Here is a 23,488-nt window from a genome sequence, read left to right as displayed (position 1 = left end):
CTTCCAAATTTAAAAAATTAAGAGTAAAAAGAGCTAGAGATATTCTTAACGGCAACCCTCGTTGTATTGGGCCCATAATCTGCATTTGATGATTAATAGCTCTCAAATCATGCAGTAAATGCCATTTACAAGATTTCTTTTTTTCTTTTTTTCTTTTTTTATTTATTTGAGAGCGACAGACACAGAGAGAAAGACAGATAGAGGGAGAGAGAGAGAGAATGGGCGCGCCAGGGCTTCCAGCCTCTGCAAACGAACTCCAGATGCGTGCGCCCCCTTGTGCATCTGGCTAACGTGGGACCTGGGGAACCGAGCCTCGAACCGGGGTCCTTAGGCTTCACAGGCAAGCGCTTAACCGCTAAGCCATCTCTCCAGCCCACAAGATTTCTTTTTAATCACAAATATGGGTGTATTCCATGGTGACACTGAAGGTTTTATATGTTTTAAAATTAACTGTTTTGCCACTAATTCCTTAGCAGCACTTAATTTTTCAGAGCAGAGTGGCCATTGAGGAACCCACACTGGCCCCTCTGTCTTTCAAGTGATGGGAATCCCTTCCTCAGCGGCCCCTATGAAAAACCCAGACCTTGCCTGGGGCTTCTCTGTTGAGTGGTAATTGGACTTTTACGTCCTTGCAGGTACTTCCCTATCCCATACTCTGGATGGTACCCCATATCCTGCATAATCTTTTGGGAAATTTCTGAGTATTCATTACTTAACTTAAAACCCATGTCTTTTAATAGGTCTCTTCCCCAAAGGGAAATAGGAAGTTCTAGCACATATGGTTGCATGACCCCAGAATGTCCTTCCTGATCTTGCCATTTTAACTGTCTCGCACTCATATCTGGAGTTTTTGCATAACCTAGGCCTTGAAGAGTTTGAGAAGAAGCCTGTATTGGCCAATTGGATGGCCAGTCTCTTTTTGAAATAATACTTTTATCTGCCCTGGTATCCAGAAGCCCAAGAATTTCTTTGCCTTCAACCCTTAATTTTAATGTAGGTCTCTGCTCAAGATCCAGGGATAAAAATGTTAAATCATTCTCTGAGGACCCAAATCCTTTATCTCCTCTCTCTCGTAAATTAGCGGTAAATCTTTCATGAAGGCTGGGTAAAATGAGTAACTGGGCTATACAATCTCCGGGGGAAATGGCCACAATCCCTCGAGGGGAAGACACCATGATCTTAACTACACCAGTAAAATCTGGATCAATCACACCTGGATGAACTATCAGGCTTCGTAGAGCCGACAATGATCTTCCTAGCAACAAACCAACTGTACCCGGTGCTAGGGGTCCTTTAAAATCAGTATCCACCACCTGGACCCCCATGCGAGGAGTTAATATGAGTCTGATGGTGGCACGGAGGTCCAATCCTGCTGAGCCCGCAGTGGCTCTCCACGGTCCCTCGGATGATGGAGGGTGGGCCATCTCCCCACTTCCTGGTTGTTGTTCTGACTCTCTACTGCCCCATATATTTGCGGGCCCTGGTGGCATGGGCCCCGCTGTCCATTTTTTGGATGGGCTCTACCATAACCTGGACTAAGAAGTTGCCCATTAATATCCTTCACAGATCGGCATTCATTAGCCCAGTGGTTCCCCTTTTTACATTTCAGACATAGCCCAGGCTGCCTGGGGCGTAGGCTGTTTCCTGTATTTGGTGCTGTATTTTCCCTCTCAGGGCATTGCCTTTTAAGGTGTCCCATCTTGCCACATCTAAAGCAAGCCTTTGAACCTCATCTCTTGTTTTGAGACAGCTGTACCACAGCCGCTGCAAGACCAGCATTTGTCAGGGGTCCTCCTAGTTCTCTACAAACTTTCATCCAAGCCTCCAGTCCCTTGCTCTTATATGGGGTAATAGAAGCTCTACATTCTTTTGTACATTGCTCATAAACTAACTGTTTTTTAAGGGGCATAGCAGCATCAGGATCCCCAAAAATCCTTCCTGCCGCTTCTACCATTCTCGCCACAAAGTCAGAGAATGGCTCCATGGGTCCTTGTAAAATCTTAGTAAGATTACCACTGACTTCTCCTTTGTTCGGCAAGGATTTCCATGCCTTAATGGCAATCTGATTGACCTGTCCATAAACCTGTACAGGATATCCTGTCTGCTGGTTGGCAAACCTTCCCTGTCCTAGCAACATATCTCTGTCCCAGACGGGATTTCCATCCCTAGCATTGACAGCAGCCTGCTCTGTAGCAAATTCAATTGTAAAGGCTCTCCAATCTAAATCTTGTCCTGGACTCAAGAAGGCTCGGGCTAGTCCACCCCAATCATTTGGGGTCATGCAGTGCCTGTTCAATGACTCTACTTGGGCTATGGTGAATGCAGCAGTTATGCCATATGTTCTGACTGACTCAGCTAGGGGAAGAGAATCCATGTGAACGTTGATATATTGTCCCTGACTTACCTCTGGTTGATGCTATTAGTTCTCCCAATTGTGTTGTTGTGCCAAGACCCCTGACCAGGAGCCAAGTCCCCCGGTCACCCTGGAGTCACCCAGAGAACCACCACAGAAGCCCAGACACTCAAATGCAAAAGCAACAGATTTCTTTATAGCAAGCCTAGGCCTGGGCCCCGTCCCCACAATCCAGCACAGCAGTAGTGAGGGAGACAGCCCCTTTCTTTTGGGGGAAGGGGTTCATATAGGAATTTGAACAAAGAAGTAGGGGATAGATACATGATTGGTTGATTTAAACAGTTCTGATTGGCTTGGGGTTTCAGTGGGCAAAGTTGGGGGCAGGAGCTAGGGGCACTCCAGGCAGATGAAGTCATCTGCATTGTCCTTGAAGTGGAGATTCCTCAGTTTCTTATCTACGCAGGTGGTTGCTCCCCCTCCCCCCCGCAGTGGAGCGTTTCTGCGATGTTCTTGAAGTGGAGATTTCTCAGAAACGTTAGGGGGAAAGGCAGCAATTAAGCAAGCAAAGTTTACAGAAGCAAAAGGTCAGCACATTGACCAGCTAGTTCTCTATCTAAGTAAGGCCTGGGCCTTTTTTTTTTTTTTTTTTTTTATGGTTATATTTGGTCTCTCAGTATGTTGGCACAGATGGGAAAGGTTGCCAGATTCAAGCACCTAATATTCAGTTACCATGGTCCTTCACGTCTGACTTTGGAAAAATGAGCTCCCATCTGTGTACCACTGTAGGTCATGGTGTTCTAATGGCTGATCTCTAAGTTTGAGTCTAGCTGCCTAAAGTACCATCAGGATCTCTTCACATGAATGAAAGGGCTCTTCTTTCTAAAAGTATGTAGCTGGGTTAATATTTGGATATACTCTTAAGAGGTGCCAGGTCCTTCCATGAGCAGAACTTGGTGCTTTATTAGGTGGCTGATAGCCATAGATGTCCTAATTGCATCAGAGCTATAGTAGCAGTAGGAATTTTCGTGCCTCAGGCATGAAAGCTTTTCCTGGGTTGATGATCCCTTATGGTGCTTAAGCCCCATGATTTTGGAGGTATCTTAAATTGTAAAAAGCAAGAGAGTATATGGCTTGGGTTTTGCAGGATATAGAGGAATTGTTGCTTCATTAATCAGTTGGATATCTTGGACCAATCTCAACTCATTCAGTGCGTTGTAAAGACTGGATTCCTCTTTCGGGGTCCCTCCCTTGTCTCTTTAACTCTTGGATAATTGAAATTAACCTTCTCTTACTTCTAGTCTTAGTATCTCCAGTTGGGAAAGTGAGAAGGATCTTTAAGGTGAATTTTAACTGAGGAGGTTCTTAAAGCCCTCTCTATTCTTTCTTCATCTGTCCAGACAGTGGAGTCTATCTCATTTTCTGACAGGGCGAGGTAGCAATATCCTCCCAGCAGAATGAGAAAACTGATGTCTACCCTGAATATGAGCTCCTGACTCAGCACATATATTAGGGTCTCAGATAGTATGATAAAGGAATACTATAAGTGGAGATTTCCTCCATGAACAGGCAAGTATTTGGGTAAAATAATGCCCACGGGATTGGCCTGATATGCCCCAAACTATAAGTTTCTTCTGGGATCTGGGTCCAGGGAGAAGAGGCAATGCCTAAAAGTAAGTTCCTATGTCAAGTAAGAAACTTATAGAGAGACATACCATATGAGAGTTACCAAGGGCTCCTCAAGTTGGACCAAGAGTAATAGGAGCCTGAAGGGGAGGCCCTAGGACCCATCATTGTTCTTGGACTAGTGACTGCCTTGATCTCTTGGGGTTCTGAGGACATCTAGCCTTCCAGTGATCTTGACAGATAGGACAGGGACTTGGTTGGCGCCTAGAGAAGTCCTCCCTTGGTACTCCCTCTGGGAGCACTCTTTCATTCCCTTTGTGCTGGGTCTGGACTCTGTAGCTCTCATGACCACTAGTATTTCTATGTGATACCTAACCTTAATTTCCCCTTATAGATTCCAGTTATAATATACCCCAGTGGCAATATGGACCATCAGGTCTAGAAACTTGCCTGCTTTGACATGAGTTTTTGCAGTTTTCCATGAATATCTAGAGCTGATAGGGATAAAAATTTATCATTATGTATGATTTCTTCTAAGGATTGTAACTAACTCAGTATTTGTATACTTTCTTATTATCCCCATAATCCTTTGAAGAAAAGCAACAGGAGGTTTTTTTTTTTTTTTTTTTTTTTTTTTTCTTCTGGGCAGACAAAGTCTAGTTGAGCATAATTAAGATCTTTGAGATTCTGGACTTCCAGTTAAGATGGTGGGGTAGGTACCATGCCAATGCAGCCTAGGGGGGAAAAAGCCAGAAAAGAAAAGAAAAGAAAAGAAAAGAAAAGAAGGGGAGGGGAGGGGACGGGGGAGGGGAGGACAGGGGAGGGGAGGGGAGGGGAGGGGAGGGGAGGGGAGGGGAGGGGAGGGGAAGGGAAGGGAAGGGAAGGGAAGGGAAGGGAAGGGAAGGGAAGGGAAGGGAAGGGAAGGGAAGGAAAAGAGAAAAGACCCATCAAAATATACACCTTTTATGGGATTTTTTTTAATAATCATGGAAAATGCAAATAAAAATTTAAAAAATTTAAAAAAATATATTTAAAATTAAAAATATATATATACACTTTTTACTAAAAAATGAGGTGTATAGGAAATGGAAATGGCAGCAGAGAAGTAGGAGAGATCTAGAGCATCCAGAACCCACACAGGCCAGCAGAAGCAGCTCTGGCAGGTCCGTGCATGGGATCGCAGTGGTGGCAGCATGCTAGCCAGCTGCCAGGCTCGGCTTGAGCTGCAGGAAAAGCCAGGTGAGGGGATTTTCCACTCACACCAGAGGTCTATACAAACTCAAGAAACAAGAAGGGACAGTGGCAGTGAACAATGGAGGAGCAGATCACAAGGTAGAAGGACACGTGGAACAGAGAGAGAACTAAAGCACCATCGGCAGCCTCCCTTCCCCCACCGCTAGTACCCAGCTCCAGCAAACACAGCAGCAGTCCAGGGACCTGACAACACCTACTTGAACCAACAGCAGGATTCAAGCAGGAACAGAGACCAAAATCATCCCAAAAGGTAACTAGGATTACACCAGGTCAGTACGTAATAAACTTGGTATATAGGCCTGAACCAGAAGTGCTAAGTGCACCTTCCATATCAGAATAAATTACATGTTAAATCTGATGAATGGTCAAATTTGCCATTCTTAAATAAGCTGTATTTTGGGCTTGTTATTTGTTGCTTCTTGATTTATAGAGGCATCACTCAGCCTAAGGGACAGGGAGAGGATCTGGTTGTCATAATACCTACGCTTGGATAAATACTCTGTGCTGTTTTTCATTGAAAGTACATATTGTTTACTTAAATTTTAGAAACTATCTGTATTTAGTTCCATTCAGCCTACTTGAATACTCTCATAGCAGGCAAACCCAACACCTAGAGTCACTTTTGTAGATACTCTGAGAGTCTTGAGAGCCACATCTAATGCCTTAAGCTCCTACCCTGAAGATATATAACATCAGATTGATTGATACATCTCATAATACCCAGCTAACTGGAAAATCCAATCATTAAATAATCCAGGATGCAAAAATATATACATTATAACACAAGAAGCACCAAAAATCAAGACAATATAAATCCACCAAAAAGTATTAATGCATCAGAAATGACCTCCCCTGAGAACGAGTTAGAGGAAATGCCTGAGAAAGATTTCAAAAGAATGATTATAAATATGTTCAAAGAACTCAAAGAAGAAATCAAAGAAAGCAAAGAAGACATAGGATGCCAATTTAATGAAATAAAGAGGTCAATACTAGACATAAATAAGGAAATAGAAATAATAAAGAAAAACCAGTTAGAATTACTAACAATAAAGAACACAGTTAATGAAATTTAAAAAAAAAAAAAAAAAAAAAAAAAAACCTCTGTAGAAAATCTCACCAGTAGAATGGATGAAGGAGAGAACAGAATGTCTAAGCTAGAAGACCAGGTGGCAGATCTAATGCAGTCCAACAAAGAGAAAGACAAACAAATAGACAACTATGAGTGGGAATTTCAAGGAATTCGAGACACTATGAAAAGAACAAACATAAGAATTCAGGGCATAGTAGAAGGAGAAGAATTTCACTTCAAAGGCATAGTAGGCATCTTCAACAACATCATAGAAGAAAACTTCCCCTAAATTGGGAAAGAGGAGCCAATGCAGGTACAGGAATCCTTTAGAACCCAAGCCAGAAAAAACCTGGAAAGAACCTCTCCTTGCCATACTATAATCAAACTACCAAACACAAAAACAAAAGAAAAAATATTGAAAGCAGTCAGAGAAAAATCAAGTTACCTACAAGGGCAAGCTTATCAGGATTACAGCAGATTACTCAACACAAACTTTAAAAGCCAGAAGGGCATGGAGTGATGTATTCCAAGTTCTAAAAGATATCAACTGTCAATCAAGGTTACTTTATCCTATAAAGCTATCCATTCAAGTAGACAGAGAAATAAGGACATTCCATGACAAAAGCAAGATAAAACCAGCTTTACAGAACATATTTGAAAGAATCCTTCATGCTAAAGAAAAAGAAAAGCACACATAAAAGGAACTAGGAGAAAACAAACAATTCTCAAATACTACTTAACACAAGAGAGCAAAGGTAAAACTGGAAGAACTACCAAAAATGGCAAAAAAAAAAAAAAAATGAATAAGCACCTTTCAATATTATCTCTTAATATCAATGGCCTCAATGACCCATCCAAAACACATAGGTTTGCAGACTGGGTTAAAAAGCAGGATCCTTCAATTTATTGCCTCCAAGAAACCCACCTTTCTACAAAGGATGGACACTACCTTAGGGTGAAAGGCTGGAAAACAGTGTTTCAAGCAAATGGACCTAGAAAACAAGCAGGGGTTGCTATCCTAATATCTGACAAGGTACACTTCCGTCCAACATTAGTTAGGAAAGATAAGGAAGGCCACTTTATATTTATCAAAGGCACCCTCCAACAGGAGGACATTACAATCCTAAACATATATGCACCTAATATGGGAGCCCCCAAATTCATCAAACAAACACTATTAGAACTAAGGTCACAGATAACACCAAACACAGTGGTAATGGGTGACTTCAACACCCCACTCTCATCAATTGACAGGTCATCCTGGAAAAAAAATAAAGAGAGGTATCTGAACTAAATGCGGTCATAGAAGGAATGGACCTAACAGATATCTACAGGACATTTCATCTAAATGCTGCATAATATACATTCTTTTCAGCAGCACATGGAACTTTCTCTAAAATAGACCATATATTAGGACACAAAGCAAACCTTACCAAATACAGGAAAACTGAAATAATTCTTTGCATTCTATCTGACCACAATGGGATCAAAATACAAATCAATAACAAGAAATGCTATAGAGCATACACAAAATCATGGTAAGTAAACAACACACTACTAAATGATGAATGGGTCAATGAAGAAGTCAAGAAAGATATCAAAAAATTTATAGAATTAAACGATAATGAGAACACAACATACATAATCTCTGGGACACAATGAAGGCAGTCCTAAGAGGTAAATTTATAGCTTTAAGTGCCTATATTAAGAAATCAGAAAAGTAGCAAGTAAACGACCTAATGCTTCAGCTTAAAGCCTTGGAAAAAGAAGAACAAGGCAAACCAAAATCAGTAGATGGGAAGAAATAATAAAGCTTAAGGCAGAAATTAATGAAATAGAAACTGTAGCAGACAGATTCAGGTTCGCTGAGATGAACGTCCAGACCTGGTACAGTTATGGAGGAAAGGATATTTATTGAAGCTTACAGATCCAGGGGAAGTTCCATAATGGCAGAAGAAACTGGCCTGCCTTCACAGGTCTAAGCAGAGAGAGAGAGAAGTACAAGCCTAAAGGTGAAAAGCCACAGCACACTTCCAGAACTCCAGCTAGGCACACTTTGCTTATGTTTAGATTGAAATCTGCAACCCACCACCACACCTAAAGATCCACCCAGTGACATTGCCTCCAGCCAAGTGGCTAAAGATGCAAACTACAAACAAATAAAGAACTGAATATATTGGGGGCCATCTATTCTATTCAAACCACCACAGGGGGGGAAAAAAAACAATACAAAGATTCAAAGAAACAAAGAGTTGGTTCTTTGAAAGAATAAACAAGATTGATAAACCCTTAGCAAATCTGACCAAAAGAGAGAAGAAACACAAATTAATAAAATTAGAGATGAAAATGGTAATATTACAACAGATGCCAGAGAAATTCAAAAAATCATAGGGACATGCTTTAAAAGCATATACTCCACTAAGTATGAAAATCTGAAAGAAATGGATGATTTCCTTGATATATATGACCTACTTAAATTAAATCAAGACGAGATTAATCATTTAAATAGACCTATAAAAAGCATGGAGATCCAAGCAGTTATCAAAAATCTCCCAACTAAAAAAAGCCCATGCCCAGATGGACTCACTGGTGAATTATTCCAGACCTTCAGGGAAGAACTAACACCAGTGCTTCTTAAGCTTTTCCATAAAATAGAAAAAGAAGGAGTCATACCAAACTCCTATGAAGCTAGTATCATCCTGATACCAAAACCAGGAAAAGATAGGACAAAAAAAGGAAATTACAGACCAATCTCCCTCATGAACATAGATGCAAAAATTCTCAACAAAGTATTGGCAAACATAACACCAGAATATTATTAGAAAGATCATTCACCCTGACCAAGTAGGCTTTATCCCAGAGATGCAGGAATGGTTCAACATATGCAAATGAATACATGTAATACATTATATAAATGGATTGAAGGAAAAAAAAAAACTCACATGATCATCTCATTAGACACAGAGAAAGATTTTGACCAAATCCAGCATCCCTTCATGACAAAAGTCCTACAGAGACTGGGAATAGAAGAAACATATCTCAATATACTAAAGGCTAATTATGACAAGCCTACAGCCAATGTATTACTAAATGGGGAAAAACTGGAAACTTTTCCACTAAAATCAGGAACAAGACAAGGGTGTCCACTGGCCCCACTTTTATTTAATATAGTACTGGAAGTCTTAGCCATAGCAATTAGCCAAGAGACACACATAAAAGGGATACCAATTAGGAAGGAAGAGATCAAGTTATCATTATTTTCAGATGACATGATTCTATATATTAAGGACCCTAAAGACTCTACCAGCAAACTGTTAGAGCTGAAAAAAACCTACAGCCATGTAGCAGGATATAAAATAATTAAACAGAAATCAGTAGCATTCCTATATGCTAACAACAAACACAGAGGATGAAATCAGAGAATCACTCCCATTCACAATTGCATCAAAGAAAATAAAATACCTTGGAAGAAGCCTAACCAAGGAAGTAAAGAACCTCTACAATGAAAACTATAAAACACTCAAGTGAGAAATTGCAGAGGACACTAGGAAATCAAAAAAACATCCTTTGTTCTTGGATTGGAAGAATCAATATGTGAAAATGGTTATCTTACCAAAAACAATCTACCCATTTAATGCAATCCCCATCAAAATTCCAATGTCATTCTTCATGGAAATAGAAAAATCAATCCAAAAATTCATTTGAATTCACAAAAATCCTTGGATATCTAAAATAATACTGAGAAACAAAAATAAAGCTGGTGGTATCACCATACCTGACTTTAACCTATACTACAGAGTCATATTAACAAAAACAGCATGGTACTGGCACAAAAGCAGACATGTAGATCAATGGAATAGAATAGAGGACCCAAATGTAAGTCCAAGTAACTATAGCCACCTGATATTCAATAAAAATTCCAAAAATACTCAATGGAGAAAATAGCAAATAGTGTTGGGAAAACAGGATATGTATCTGTAGAAAGATGAAAATAGATTCTTCTCTCTCTCCATGCACAAGAATTAAGTCCAAATGGATTAAATACCTTAACATCAGACCTGAAACTCTGAAACCGATATAGGAAAAAGTAGGGGAAACCCTTCAACATATTGGGCTTGGCAAAGAATTTCTGCATATAACCCCAATTGCTCAGGCAATAAAACCACAGATTAGCCACTGGAACCTCATGAAATTACAAAGATTTTGTATTGCTAGGACACTGTGAATAAAGCAAAGAGGCAACCTACAGAATGGGAAAAAAATCTTCACCAGCTATATATCTGATAGAGGATTAATATCTAGGATATACAAAGAACTCAAAAAGTTAAATAATAAGAAATGAAACAAGCCAATTAAAAATGGGCTATGGAGCTAAATAGAGAGTTCTCAAAAGAAGAAATACGGATGGCATATGAACATCTAAAAAAATGTTCTACATCCCCAGTCATCAGGGAAATGCAGATTAAAACTACATTGAGATTCCATCTCACTCCTGTCAGATTGGCCACCATCATGAAAAGGAATGATCATAAATGTTGGCAGGGATGTGGAAAAAGAGGAACCCTTCTACACTGCTGGTGGGAATGCAATATGGTTCAGCCATTGTTGAAATCAGTGTGGAGGTTTCTAAACCAGCTAAATATTGATCTACCATATGACCCCTCTATAGCACTCCTAGGCATATATCATAAGGACTCATGTCATTTCCTTAGAAGTACGTGCTCAACCATGTTTATTTCCACTCAATTCATAATAGCTGGGAAATGGAACCAGCCTAGATGTCCCTCAAATGATGATTAGATAATGAAGATATAGCACATTCATACAATGGAGTTCTACTCAGCAGTAAAGAAGTTATGAAATTTGCAGGAAAATGGACATATCTGGAAAGGATTATAATAAGTGAGGTAACTCAGTCCCAGAAATCCAAGTGCCACATGTTCTCTCTCATATGTGGAACCTAGCTACAGATGACTGGGCTTTTGTGTGAGAAGGAAAGATATCAGTATCAGAGGCCAGTAAGCTAAAAAAGAGATATAAAGAGAAGGGAAAGGAAGGGAGGGAGATACTTATTAGGTTGGTATTGTATATATGTAATTAGAAGAATAGATTAATGGGGGTTAAAAGGCCCAAGTGAGGTCAAGGGAAGATATTGAGTAAAGTAAAGGTGGAGGGAGGGCTAATCAAAATCTTAGAGGATATAAATAAATCATATGGAATTCTCCAGTTTTGGACAATGGAACACTCAGGAGCCATAGATCGTTGTTAGAAAACGTTCAGTGCCAGGGATGGGATACCTTCCAGTGAGTTGTTGGCCATGGGGGTCCCTGATGCCCCCAAAAAATTATAGGCCATTGTTGAGGCCCTTGGTTTTCCACCAGGAATAGATGGTAAGACCCTATTGCTGAAGACTCCACATACTTAGGTTGCAAGGCCACTAAGAAATCCTGCTGAAACTGAGCTGATAACCTCCTCCATGTAGACCAGCTGACAGAAAGCTGGAAGAAGTTATTCTGCATGCAGTTCAATGGGAGAAAGATACCACCAGTGAAAATACTCAACAGTGGACACTGAAAGCCTTATAATTGGCCAGCTAGGTCAAATGAACCAATGGGTGCAATAGTGGCATGTCTATCATGGTGGAAACCAACTGCCCTCCAATTGGACTGGAGGCCCGCTCCATGGGAGGGAATACATCTCTGTTACTGAAAACTTAAACCAGGGTTACTCATGAGCTCTAGGGGTGTAACATCTGCTGATGTCTGGATAAATGTATATAGTATGTTTATCAAACTGCCCAGTAAGTACTTTTCTTAATATTCATACCCTTATATAAATCTACTCTCACTTTGGATAGACAATCTTCTCTTTTCAGATGGCAGTGACCTTGGGACGACTCAGAAGCTATCATAGTGCTGGAAAGAAGTGACTGGAGTACTGAGTAACACCTTGATCACACCTTCCAAGGCTCAGGGTCTAATGTGGAAGAGGTGGCAGAAAGAATGTAAGAGCCAAAGGAAGGGTAGTACTCCTTACAATGACATGCTCTCTCTAGACACAAAATAGCCTGGATATCCATGACCTCATAGTGTCTGACACTACCTACATAAGACCATCATAAGAGGAGGAAAAGATCATGACATCAAAATAAAAGAGAGACTGATTGATATGGGGAGGGGATATGATCAAGAATGGAATTTCAAAGGGGAAAGGTGGGAGGGAGGGTATTACCATGGGATATTTTTTATAATCATGGAAAATGTTAATAAAAATGAGAGGAAAAAAAAAGATCTTTGAGGTTCTTAGTCTTTTGGTATATAATATAGAAAATTATTTCTTTTCAAATTACCTAATTCATCCCCCATGTTCCACTTTGTTTTGTAAAGGCATTGCTTGGGATCCTGTTGTATATTTTGTTTCATCCTAGGGGAGTCATTGTGAGATTGGTGGTAATAATTTCCCATCTCTACAGCTTGATCTGTTATTCTATATAATGTATTAAAGGTCTGGATGTACTTATCTGGTTTATCAGGATAGCTCCCTACGTCTCATTAAACTTTTTTGAGTTCAGACTAAGTGTTGCAGTCAGGTTCACATTGCTTGCAGAAATCACTCGACCAAGAGCATCTTGTGGGAGAAAAGGTTTATTTTGGCTTACAGACTTGAAGAGAAGCTCCATGATAGCAGAGGAAAATGATGGCATGGGCAGAGGTTGGACATGACCTCCTGGTCAACATCAGGTATACAACAGGAACAGGAGATTGTGCCAAACACTGGCAAGGGGAAAGTGACTATAATAACCATAAATCCACCCCCAGCAATACACTGCCTCCAGGAGGCATTAATTCTCAAATCTCCATCAGCTGGGAACCTAGCATTTAGAATACCTAAGTTTATGGGGGACATCTGAATCAAACTACCACACAAAGCAACAGGCTTGTGGACAAAACTGGGTCCTAGGTGTATGCCAGGCACTGTCTGAATGGGAAATATGCCATATATCCCTAGGTAGAGGTGAAAGCTCTCTCTATTTTTATCTCCCTGTCCCTTAGGGCCTTTTAGGTCTTCTGAAGGACAGTTTTCAGACAAGGAGCTCACCTTAAGACTAGGGGAAAGTTTATCAAGGGCTTAAGGGGCAGTCACCTGAGTCTTGGTGGAGGGATTTTCTTTGTTCTTCCTAGTGAATAGGATCTGTGCATAAAAATAGCTAGGGTGGCTGGGTCCATGTTATACTCTTTGGCCAGCTCAAGGTGATGTCTAAGATAGAAAATGAATTGTATGTAGGAAAATTCTGTCCATTTACTTTATTTACAGATTTTTACTTATTTTTATTTAGTAGGTCATGTTATTTACTAGTTGGGGAATGGCATTATAATTTAGGCTCCCTTGATGGGGCCAAAATTCCCCACCCTGCAAGGGGTGCAAAAGTCAGACCTCATTACAAAAAAAAAAAAAAAATAGTGACTTCCATTTAAGGGCTCCAAGATATAGGTTATAACTTTTTTTTTCAGAAGACAGACAAGTGGAGACATTTTGGATCTTGGACATTGATGAACCCACCTGTAGGAGAGGAAAATTAGAGATTTAAGATGATTTGCAACAACGTGCTAGGGATCCAGGAAAGTACTTGAACCTCAAACCCTAGGTTTGTTTCTAATTTTAATGAAAGATTTGAATTAAAAAAAAGACTGAGAGGATAATTATTAAAATACTATATTAATTGAGGGAAATACAGTCAAGGAAAGGCACCCCCATGGCTAGAGATCCCACATAGAGAGCCTATAAAAACCATGGAAAGAAAAGAGAGAAAAGAAAATTCAAGGAGCTCCTGTTATGTGGGAGCTAGAGGGATAAAGAACCCATGTGGAGTGTAAGAGTTTGGGGGCTCTCCTGGCTCATCCTCAGCTGGAGGGTGCCAAGTGGTCAGAGACCCTGTGCTCCTCTTGAAAAGGTATTTATAACTTTATAGAGGTAGGCTGTCTTCCAGCTCAGGTGAACCAGAGAGACAGCTGATTGGTTAGGAATGGGGGCTGTCTCAGAAAGAAGCTAGCTCTGACATCAAGGCCAACCACAATGTTTAATAATCCTATGAAAGACCTCCCTCCCAGGAGGGGTCCTGGTTGTTTGTGGTAAGACAGGTCTAGGGAACTAGGCAAGAGATAAGAAGTTGGAACATCTTTCATTTCTGGCAAGTGTAGACTTTCTGACCTTTTTTTTTTTTTTAACTTCATAGGTTTAGTCACCCTAACTGTACTTCCTTCACTGGTTAATCTTTCCACTCATCACCCTCATGAATTATTGGAGAGGTGGCTTTGATCAAATGTAGGGGAAGAATCAGTGTGATCTGGGCCATTCACAGGAAGAACATAACCCAGGTAATGGAATTTCTGCACTTATTCTTGCTGTAGTGACTCTGTCTTTCATTACTTCCTCCCCATAATACTCCTTTATTGGTTATATATCTGAGGCCTTCCTGTGGGTCCCCATGGTCTAGGACTTTGGTAATTCTTTTTGTATCCCAAATATCTCTGAAGCTTTCATTCTTCAAAGAACACTCTCTTTGTTTGGACTCAGTTCAGAAAGGGCTTAATCATTAAGCAGTACAAGGTATTCAGGGGAAAGCATCTTTCTCTGTCTACCTGGTTCCATCAGAAACCAACCTAAGCTATCTGGTTTAAGAAGAATTAGGATGATGTGGGGCCTGGATCTCCCTCCAGGGCACAAATTGTAACCTCAGGGGTATGCTGGCCAACATATGAATAACAGACTCATGGTAAACTAAACAATCTCTAGGTATTGTAGTTACTTTTTCATTGCTGTACAAACACCTGTCCAAAAAGCAGCTTGTGGGAAGAAAGGGTGTATTTCAGGATTGTAGAATCCAGGGGAAACACCATAAACAGTAGAAGTTGGCTCATTTCCATAGGTTCGTAGCAGGGAGAAACAACTGCAGTAAGCAGCAAGCACCAACAGCCAACAAACACAAACAGCCAGAGGAAAATCTGGTTTAAGAAGCTATCTGGTTTAAGCTATCTGGTTTAAGAAGAATTAGGATGATGTGGGGCCTGGATCTCCCTCCAGGGCACAAATTGTAACCTCAGGGGTATGCTGGCCAACATATGAATAACAGACTCATGGTAAACTAAACAATCTCTAGGTATTGTAGTTACTTTTTCATTGCTGTACAAACACCTGTCCAAAAAGCAGCTTGTGGGAAGAAAGGGTGTATTTCAGGATTGTAGAATCCAGGGGAAACACCATAAACAGTAGAAGTTGGCTCATTTCCATAGGTTCGTAGCAGGGAGAAACAACTGCAGTAAGCAGCAAGCACCAACAGCCAACAAACACAAACAGCCAGAGGAAAATCTGCTCTGAACACATCTTAGAGCTGGATTTAAGATCTGTCCCCCAGTGATACGCTTCAGCAATATGTTGGAGACTTAAGTGGCAAGACTAAGCAAAAATATGTTAGGTTATGGAGACATACATTTACATTCAAACCATCACACTAGGTTTATCAGCAGAGGAAGGTAGGGAAAAGACATGGTATCCCAGATGGAAACAAAAAAAAAAAAACTAGTGTCCTCAAGGCCAGGATGTCGACAGTCCTAGTCTCTTTAAGATCGAAAGAGGCAAGGATAAAGGGGAAAGATACAAGACACAAGGAGGCCAAAAGAAAATTAACCTCCAGGGAGGTCATGTGTACCCACAGATCACTAAGGAATGTTGCTCACTTCTGACAGGGACAAAGGATCTTCCAATTATGGTAGTATAATGGGGTCCCTAAGTGACACTGTGGAGGATCTTCTTGGTTACTGGTAGGACAGTATAAATGTGCAATCAGAATCCCTTCAGGAAGGTCCACCTTATACCATATATAATCATTTGTTGAAACATCTGAGATTCACCCCCACAAGCTTCCCCTCCCTTACAAGGACTAACAAAATGAAAACTTGCCTGAGAATTTGGCTGCATTTGACTTGGTTGGGGGTCTTCTTGCTCCAAATAACCTCCTATATGCCAGACACTTAATGGCCACTCTCTGGTGTTACTTTCACAGTTAGACTTAGCTATACAGACCTTAAGTCTGTGGTCCAAGAATCCTGGACAGGTGCCAAAAATGACATGGGTTCTTATCCCCAGCCCAATAGAGAGTTAGAGAGCAGAAAAAAACAGAAGCAGGACAAACTTCATTTGAATAAAGCAAAGTAACAGCTACCTTTGGGATGGAAGGGGTCTCTGGGCAAAGTGGCTGCTGATTTCTTTCTGGCAGCTGGCTTATATCTAGGATCATTTTCCTATATCTGACCTGCATCATGTCTACTGCTATTGGGCTTCACCTGTTCTGTTCACCTCTTCCTAATAATGGATTAGATACCTTGTTTCTGTCCATGAGCATCGAAGTAGGCTTTTTGTTGGATCCCCTGTGTTGAGCCGTGAGCAAGGAAATGTTTACTAGTTTGTTCTCCTGCCACAAGCTTCTGGGGTCAAGACCAGGTATAGTCCTCACCATTGTCCCCTAAGGCCTGACCCACTGCTTTCTTTAACTTCCTATTATCCCTCTATCACTCTTTCAGAAGCATGGCTAGTTTCAGAAGACCTTGTTTTCAGACTGAGGATGTGGAAAATGTGTTACTTAAATGGGTTAAATGTGTCCATACCTTCATTTGGAATTTGCTCCTGCATAATGGAAACTCTCTCTTTCCGAAGATTCCATACAGAGTGTATATCTACTACATATGTTTTGTACCACATAGCTCTTGTTGGGAGTTGTCCTGTGAATTGTAGGATGTTTAACTGGAGCTCTAGCCTCTACCTACTACATGCCAGGAACAGCCCCTTCTCCAGTTGTAACTGCTGACATAACTTCAGACACTACCAGATAACCCCCTGGAGACAAAATCACACCATCTGAGGTAGATCTGAGATAGATCATTCCTACCCAAAGTTCCAAAGTTAGGCAGATAACGCTGTTTGGTTCCTTTGGAGGCTTGTAACAATATAGGAATAAACCAGAGCTATTGAATGGAATTTTGAAGGATATTTTAGAGCAGATCTTTGTACTGGACTGCTAAGCTAAAGTGCTGTGGGTTTGGCACTGTCAGAGAACATTTTGCCAGTTTAAAGAAGATTTTCCAGAGAATGAAGCCAGCAAGGAAAAATAGAATGGCAGATAGGGCAGATTTCTGGGGTCATAATATCAATTTTTAATTCATGTTTTGACAGGTGCCAATTACATGCTTTTCCCTTTCTGTGTTGTGATAAACTGTGTTTGGCTTAAGCTAGTAAGATGGAAATGGATTGCTTGCAGCTGAATGGGTTCTGGCTTGAGGAGGTTTATAGAATGAAAGAGGGAGCCACTGCCTGTCCTCAAAGAAATACAGTGGGATGAGAAGAGTATAGTTTTAGGGGTGAGGGAACGGAATTTGTACATTAGCTAAAATGACCAAATGATGGATCCAGAATGAATAACCATTAAATCATGAACTGTAAAGATCCTAGGACTATATATATTGCTAGGCAAAATCATATAAAGCAAGTTTTTTGTGTTTTTAAAAATAGTTTAATTGAATAGTGAGTGTCCACCTGACTAAATGGCACTTTACATGTAAGCAACTAAAGTTTATGAGAAAACTGTTAATGAAATATCCAAAACTTAAAATATATATCAAATCCTCCAAATTAAATTTAATTGCTGTATGCTCCAAAATTGTGTGCAAATTGAAAGTACTGCATAATTGTGGAAAGCATAAAATATACAATATTATGAGAAAAACCTCAAACCAAATGAATATGCTTAACTAACCCATAAAAAGACAATATTGAAATAAAGCCAATGTCACCAGTAAGAGATGCCCATTAAAACCACAGGAAATACTTTGGATCCGGTTTAATGAAAACCCCACTATTACTCAAGCATATGATGTCAGTAAATATGCAGCTCAAAAATAAAAAATAGGACTGCACACAAAGATAGCTTTTCTGAGAGACTTCTTGAAGAAGCAGACACTTTCAGAGTCACTTGTTTTTCATAACTATAGGCTCCCTTCATTCAGATTACAAGTGAGGCATCAGAAAGTCCTTGTACCACTTTGGCCATGATCCTGGGCTCCTGTGTTTATCATCTAGCATGCTTTGCTCTCTTCTGCTTGAAAACAAGTGCTTATAAGAAGTAGTAGTAGTTGATAAACTCATTCACCAATGTTGCATCCATAATCCAACTTGCAGATGTTTAAATGGCTTCTTTCCAGTCAATTTTCAGTTTTCTTCCAAAGCATGAAACACTAAAATAAGTAGTGACATGAATATCAGTCTAAATAACATAAGAGAACATAGTTACAACTGTCTTAAAGCTTATTATATGATGTTACTATTAGGAAGAGCTTCATGTAATATAATCTGGAACAAATAACACAAATATAATATGACAAATATAAAGCACTTAGAATCAATTTCATTCAACAACAAACAGGTAAGTTAGAGGGTCAAGGCTAAGGTAACTTTAGAATGTATAGAAAAAAGCAATTTGAAGTAACATTGAATTCCTAACTTGGGAATATAATCATTCTTAGTTTTCCAAATGGAAAATTAATTATTTTTTGTTGAATCTGAGAATAATAGCCATCTTTCAAAGAGATAGTGAAGTCTGAGTGAAATAAGGCATCAGAGTCCCTCAGCATAATGTCTGGGCAGAGTTAACATTTGAGCATTCACTCTATTTTCTTCTAGAACCTCAGGCAGACATGTGCTTGTTTGCCTGTCTTCACTGCCTATCATTCCAGTTCATAATCACTATCATTGTTGTTTATTTTGTCCTTAAACTCTAGTATCTTCCCAAGTCTGGTTCTCAGCCACCAGTTTGTAATCTCTTCACTGGCAGCAACAGCATTAGAGGAGAACTTCCACATGCGCACTTACCATCACACCTTCCCTTCCATCTTCTCTGTTGCTGCTGTCTTCTGTGACTAAGACCTCCCTTTCCTATGGGATGCTCCAGCAATACTTCTCTCACTCCCAGCATCACTCTCTTTTCCTTAAAATATTTATTTAGGTGTGGAGAGATGGCCTAGTGATTAGTTCATTTGCAGTGGCTAGAGACTCTGCTGCGATCATTCTCTCTCTCTCTCTCTCTCTCAAATAACTAAATTTTTCTTAACTTGGCATCAGCAAGTTTCTGTGTCAGTTTATAAAAAAAAATAAAATATTTATTTATTTATTCGAGAGACAGTGGCCTCCTGCCACTGCAAACAAACTCTAAACACGTGTGCCATTTTGTGCATCAGGCTTCATGTGGGTACTGTCAGGCTTTGCAAGCAAGTGCCTTTAACCACTGAGCAATCTCCTCAGCCTCTCAGCCCTTCTCTACAGTTTGACTGGCTTGTTCCCATCAGCATAGATACAACTTACCCATTTTTTCAAAAACATTCTCCTTGACTTCCCTTACTCCTGATTCTCACTTTTGCTATCACTGTTTATCTAGTCCTTTTTTTTTTTTTTTTTTTTTTGTGGAAAAACTCCTAGAAATAGCTGTCTATAGTTGGTACTGCCATTTCTTTCTTTGCATTTTCTTTTAAGTTCAATCCAGCTTCTTCTTTTTTTCTACCAAAACTATTCTTGTCAAGTTCACCAACAAATTTTGTGTTACTAAATCCAGTGCTAGCTTTTATTATTCATTTTTTTAAAGCTATTGGTAGCAACTTGAAAAGTTGTTCTCTTCCTGTTCCCTAAACTCTGCACCTGACTTCTAACATACCACACTCCTGGGGTCTTTTCCTGGATCAGAAGCTGCCTCTTTTACTTATCCTTCTCATGCACAGTTCCTGATATTGGAGTGCCTAAGACTCAGTATTTGAACCTTTTCTGTTACCTAGTCTCTTTTTTGTATATATCCACACACTTATAAGGCCAAATTTGTATATCCAGCCCCCGCTATTGATTGAGACACAGATTATGTCAGCTGCCTTCTTGATAATTGTACTTGAATATCTATTAGGTATTTCACACTTAATAACTCTAAAACAGAACTTATTTTTCTCCCTAGTCTTCTTCATATTTTCAATGTTTTTAGAGGTAGCATTTTCTTCCAGTTACTAAGGCCAAAAAATCTTGGCAATATTATTAATGTCCTTCTTTATTCTTTATATTATGATACAAACTGTCACCCAATCCTGTTGTTTCTGCCTTAAAAACATACAACACATATAAAAACATCTCTTTAGCTTTTTTCACTCATAGTTTCTTGCCTGGAGGATTATAAAAGCTGTCTCACTGATTCCTTGTCTTCCATCTTGACTTCCTATTATCTCTTGTTAAAAAGGCAGTTGTTAGGCTGGAGAGATGGATCAGTGATTAAAGTGCTTGCTTGAAAAGCCAAATGACCTGAGTTTAATTCCCTAGCTCCCATGTAAAGCCAGATGCACAAAGTGGCACATGTGTCTGGAGTTCCTTTGTAGTGGCTGGAAGCCCTGGCAACCTATTCTGTCTCTTTCTCTTCTCTCTCTGCTTGCAAATAAATGATTCTTCTTTAAAGGGGGGGGTGGGGAAGGCAGTTGTGGTGAATTTGTTGCTTCTCTGATTAAAATTCTACTGCTTCCCATCTCAGAATAAAAACATTACAGTAACCTATCTTAGTGTATCAGGTCATTCATGCTCCTGCTCGTCTCTCTGATCACATTTTTCCTATTCTTGCCTTTGATTAGCTCACTCTAGGTCACACTGGCTACCTTGCTGTACCACCACAGCTGATCTCTTAGCTTTTATACATGCTATTGTTTCTTACTCCTGGAGTGCCCTTCCTCCATGTAGACACATGGCTCCCTCTTCCTTCCCATCTTTGCACAAATGGCATTTTCTTGGTGAGGACTTCCCATATAACCATCCTATTCTGTCTGTCTCCTTTGCCTGTTTTTTCCTCTCCAACAATACTAATAGTAATAATTCTTCCTTTTCTTTTTCCTCCTCTTCCTGCTTCACCTTCCTCTCTGTCTGATTTTTATTTTTTGAAACAGAATCTCATAAAGCTCAGACTGGCCTCAAACATACTATGTAGCCAAGGCTGGTCTTGAACTCCTGATTCTCTTGCCTCCCACCATCTGAGTGCTAGGATAATAGGCAGCTGCTATGTCTGGATTTATTTCATTTTATTTATTTATTATTTATTTATTTATTTATTTATTTATTTATTTATTTTGTGTGTGTGGTTTCTCAAGGTAGAGACTCACTGTAGCTCAGGCTGGCCTGGAATTCACTATGTACTCTCAGGGTGATCTCAAACCCATGGCGATCCTCCTACCTCTGCCTCCTGAATGCTGGGATTAAAGGTGTGCATCACCACACCCAGCTGGCTTTATTTCATTCTCAATCATTTTGATTTCTTTTTTAGGGTCTCACTATAGCCCAGGCTGACCTGTAATTCTCCACATAGTCTCAGGCTGGCCTCAACCTCACACTGATCTTCCTACCTCTGCTTCCCTAGGGCTGGTATTAAAGGCATGTACTTCCATACCTGGCCTTTAAAATTTTCTTTAAAAATTATTTTTATTATATACACACACACACACGGGTATGCAGGGTCTCTAACCACTGCAAATAAGCTTCAGATGCATGCACTACCATGTACATCTGGCTTATGTAGGTTCTGGGGAATCAAACCTGGCTCCTTAGGCTTTGCAGGCAAATGTCTTAACTGCTAAGCCATCTCTCCAGCCCTTAATTTATTCTTAATGTTTTTGATATTCTTATTTGTGTGTGTGTGTGTGTGTGTGTGTGTGTGTGTGTGTGCATGTGTCTACACCAAGGTCTCTTGTCACTGCAAACAAATACCAGATTCTTACATCACTGATTTTGCATTGGCTTTAAGTGGGTGCTGAGGAATTGAACCCAGGCCAGCAGGCTTTTTAAGCAAGCACTATATATATCTTATTTTTGTTTTTGGCTTTTTGAGGTATGGTCTCACTCTAGTCCAGGCTGACCTAGAATTCACTATGTAGTGTGAGGCTGGCCTCAAACTCACAGTGATCTTCCTACCTCTGCCTCCTGAGCATTGGGATTAAAGGTGTGTGCCAACAAGCCTGGCTTAAGCAAGCACACTTAACCGCTGAGCAATCTACCCTATCTCCTGGCAATTTAATAAGTTTTATTCTTTTCTATCATTTTTTGTCTTTATTTATTGAGTGAGAGCTATAAAGAGAAAGAGGCAAAGAAAGAGAGAGAGAGAGAATGGGCATGCCAGAGCCTCTACCCACTGCAAATGAACTCTGGATGCAAGCACTATCTTGTACATCTGGCTTAAGTGGGTACTGGGGAATCAAACCTGGGTTATTAGGCTTCTCATGAGGCAAGTGCTTTAACCACTAAGTCATTTCTCCAGTATCTATTTTATTTTTTGAGGTAGGGTCTTACTCTAGCCCAGGCTGACCTGGATTTCATTGTGTAGTCTCAGGCCAGCATTGATCTCACAGGGATCCTCCTACCTCTGAATCTCTGGGATTAAAGGTATGTGCTACCACACCTGGCTAATTTTTATTCTTAATCATATTTGCTAAGTATTTGTTTAATGGCCAAATAGATTTAGAAAACTAGGCCCATTATTTGGTGATATGAAGTGGGTAAGGTAATGATATGGCATATGGCTAGTATAGACTGAGACAGAAACATGAACACCTTGGACTATAATAATTGATAAAAAGCATTGAAGGAAATTTTGACCATAAGTTAGTAAAAGATTTCAGTTTTATCTGATACCGATTTGTCTTCTGATCAACTTGCTAGGCTGTATGGATCTACAGAATATACTTCTTGAGCTTCTACATGAAGAGTTCTTTCTTTAGGCCTTGTGTTTGTATAATAATTGCTAAAAAGAAGAAATAAGACAAAGTCAAACTTTTATTCATTGACTATGATTATTGTAAAGGTATATCAGCTGTCTGTTTTTCATCATTCCCAGCATGTGATACTCTTTTTATGTAGCTTCATCTTACTATCTTAAATATTAAGCACTATACCACTATGTTTTATATGAGCACATAAAAATGAATGACAGCTAGTTTAGCAACTGTCCAAGTCAAAAGCTGACTTGAGAAAAATTTTTAATTGCTCTTATTTAAAAAATAATATTGAAGGTAGTTCAAATGTCAATCAACTATTAGAAAATAAAGAAGTTAAAAGTGGAAATAAAACAATTGATTCTT

The 23,488-nt window shown here is 39.8% G+C and overlaps 2 protein-coding genes across 18 annotated transcripts in view; one reads left to right on the top strand and one right to left on the bottom strand.

Annotated features, from left to right (window-relative positions):
• LOC123459235 (60S ribosomal protein L31-like) overlaps window positions 1-23,488 on the top strand; it is a 104,757-nt gene that overhangs the window by 34,597 nt on the left and 46,672 nt on the right. For 15 of the 17 annotated variants that reach the window (XR_006636147.1, XR_006636136.1, XR_006636138.1 and 12 more), the window contains exon 2: window positions 14,533-14,674. The exons of the other annotated variants lie outside the window; for them this stretch is intronic. The gene's annotated coding sequence lies outside the window, so the exon portion shown is untranslated. The remainder of the gene's footprint in view (window positions 1-14,532; window positions 14,675-23,488) is intronic. 17 annotated transcript variants of the gene reach the window in all.
• The window catches only part of LOC101598557 (complement receptor type 2), a 31,096-nt gene continuing 30,665 nt past the window's right edge, over window positions 23,058-23,488 (bottom strand). Inside the window, exon 25 of the mRNA XM_045144793.1 lies at window positions 23,058-23,151. Coding sequence (XP_045000728.1) covers window positions 23,058-23,151 — 94 coding nt within the window. The remainder of the gene's footprint in view (window positions 23,152-23,488) is intronic.

This window comes from Jaculus jaculus, chromosome 1 (genome assembly GCF_020740685.1).
Source record: "Jaculus jaculus isolate mJacJac1 chromosome 1, mJacJac1.mat.Y.cur, whole genome shotgun sequence".
Classification (NCBI taxonomy): Eukaryota; Metazoa; Chordata; class Mammalia; order Rodentia; family Dipodidae; genus Jaculus; species Jaculus jaculus.
The sequence above is the reverse complement of the archived record's forward strand: the minus strand, read 5'-3'. Positions and strand labels throughout refer to the sequence as shown.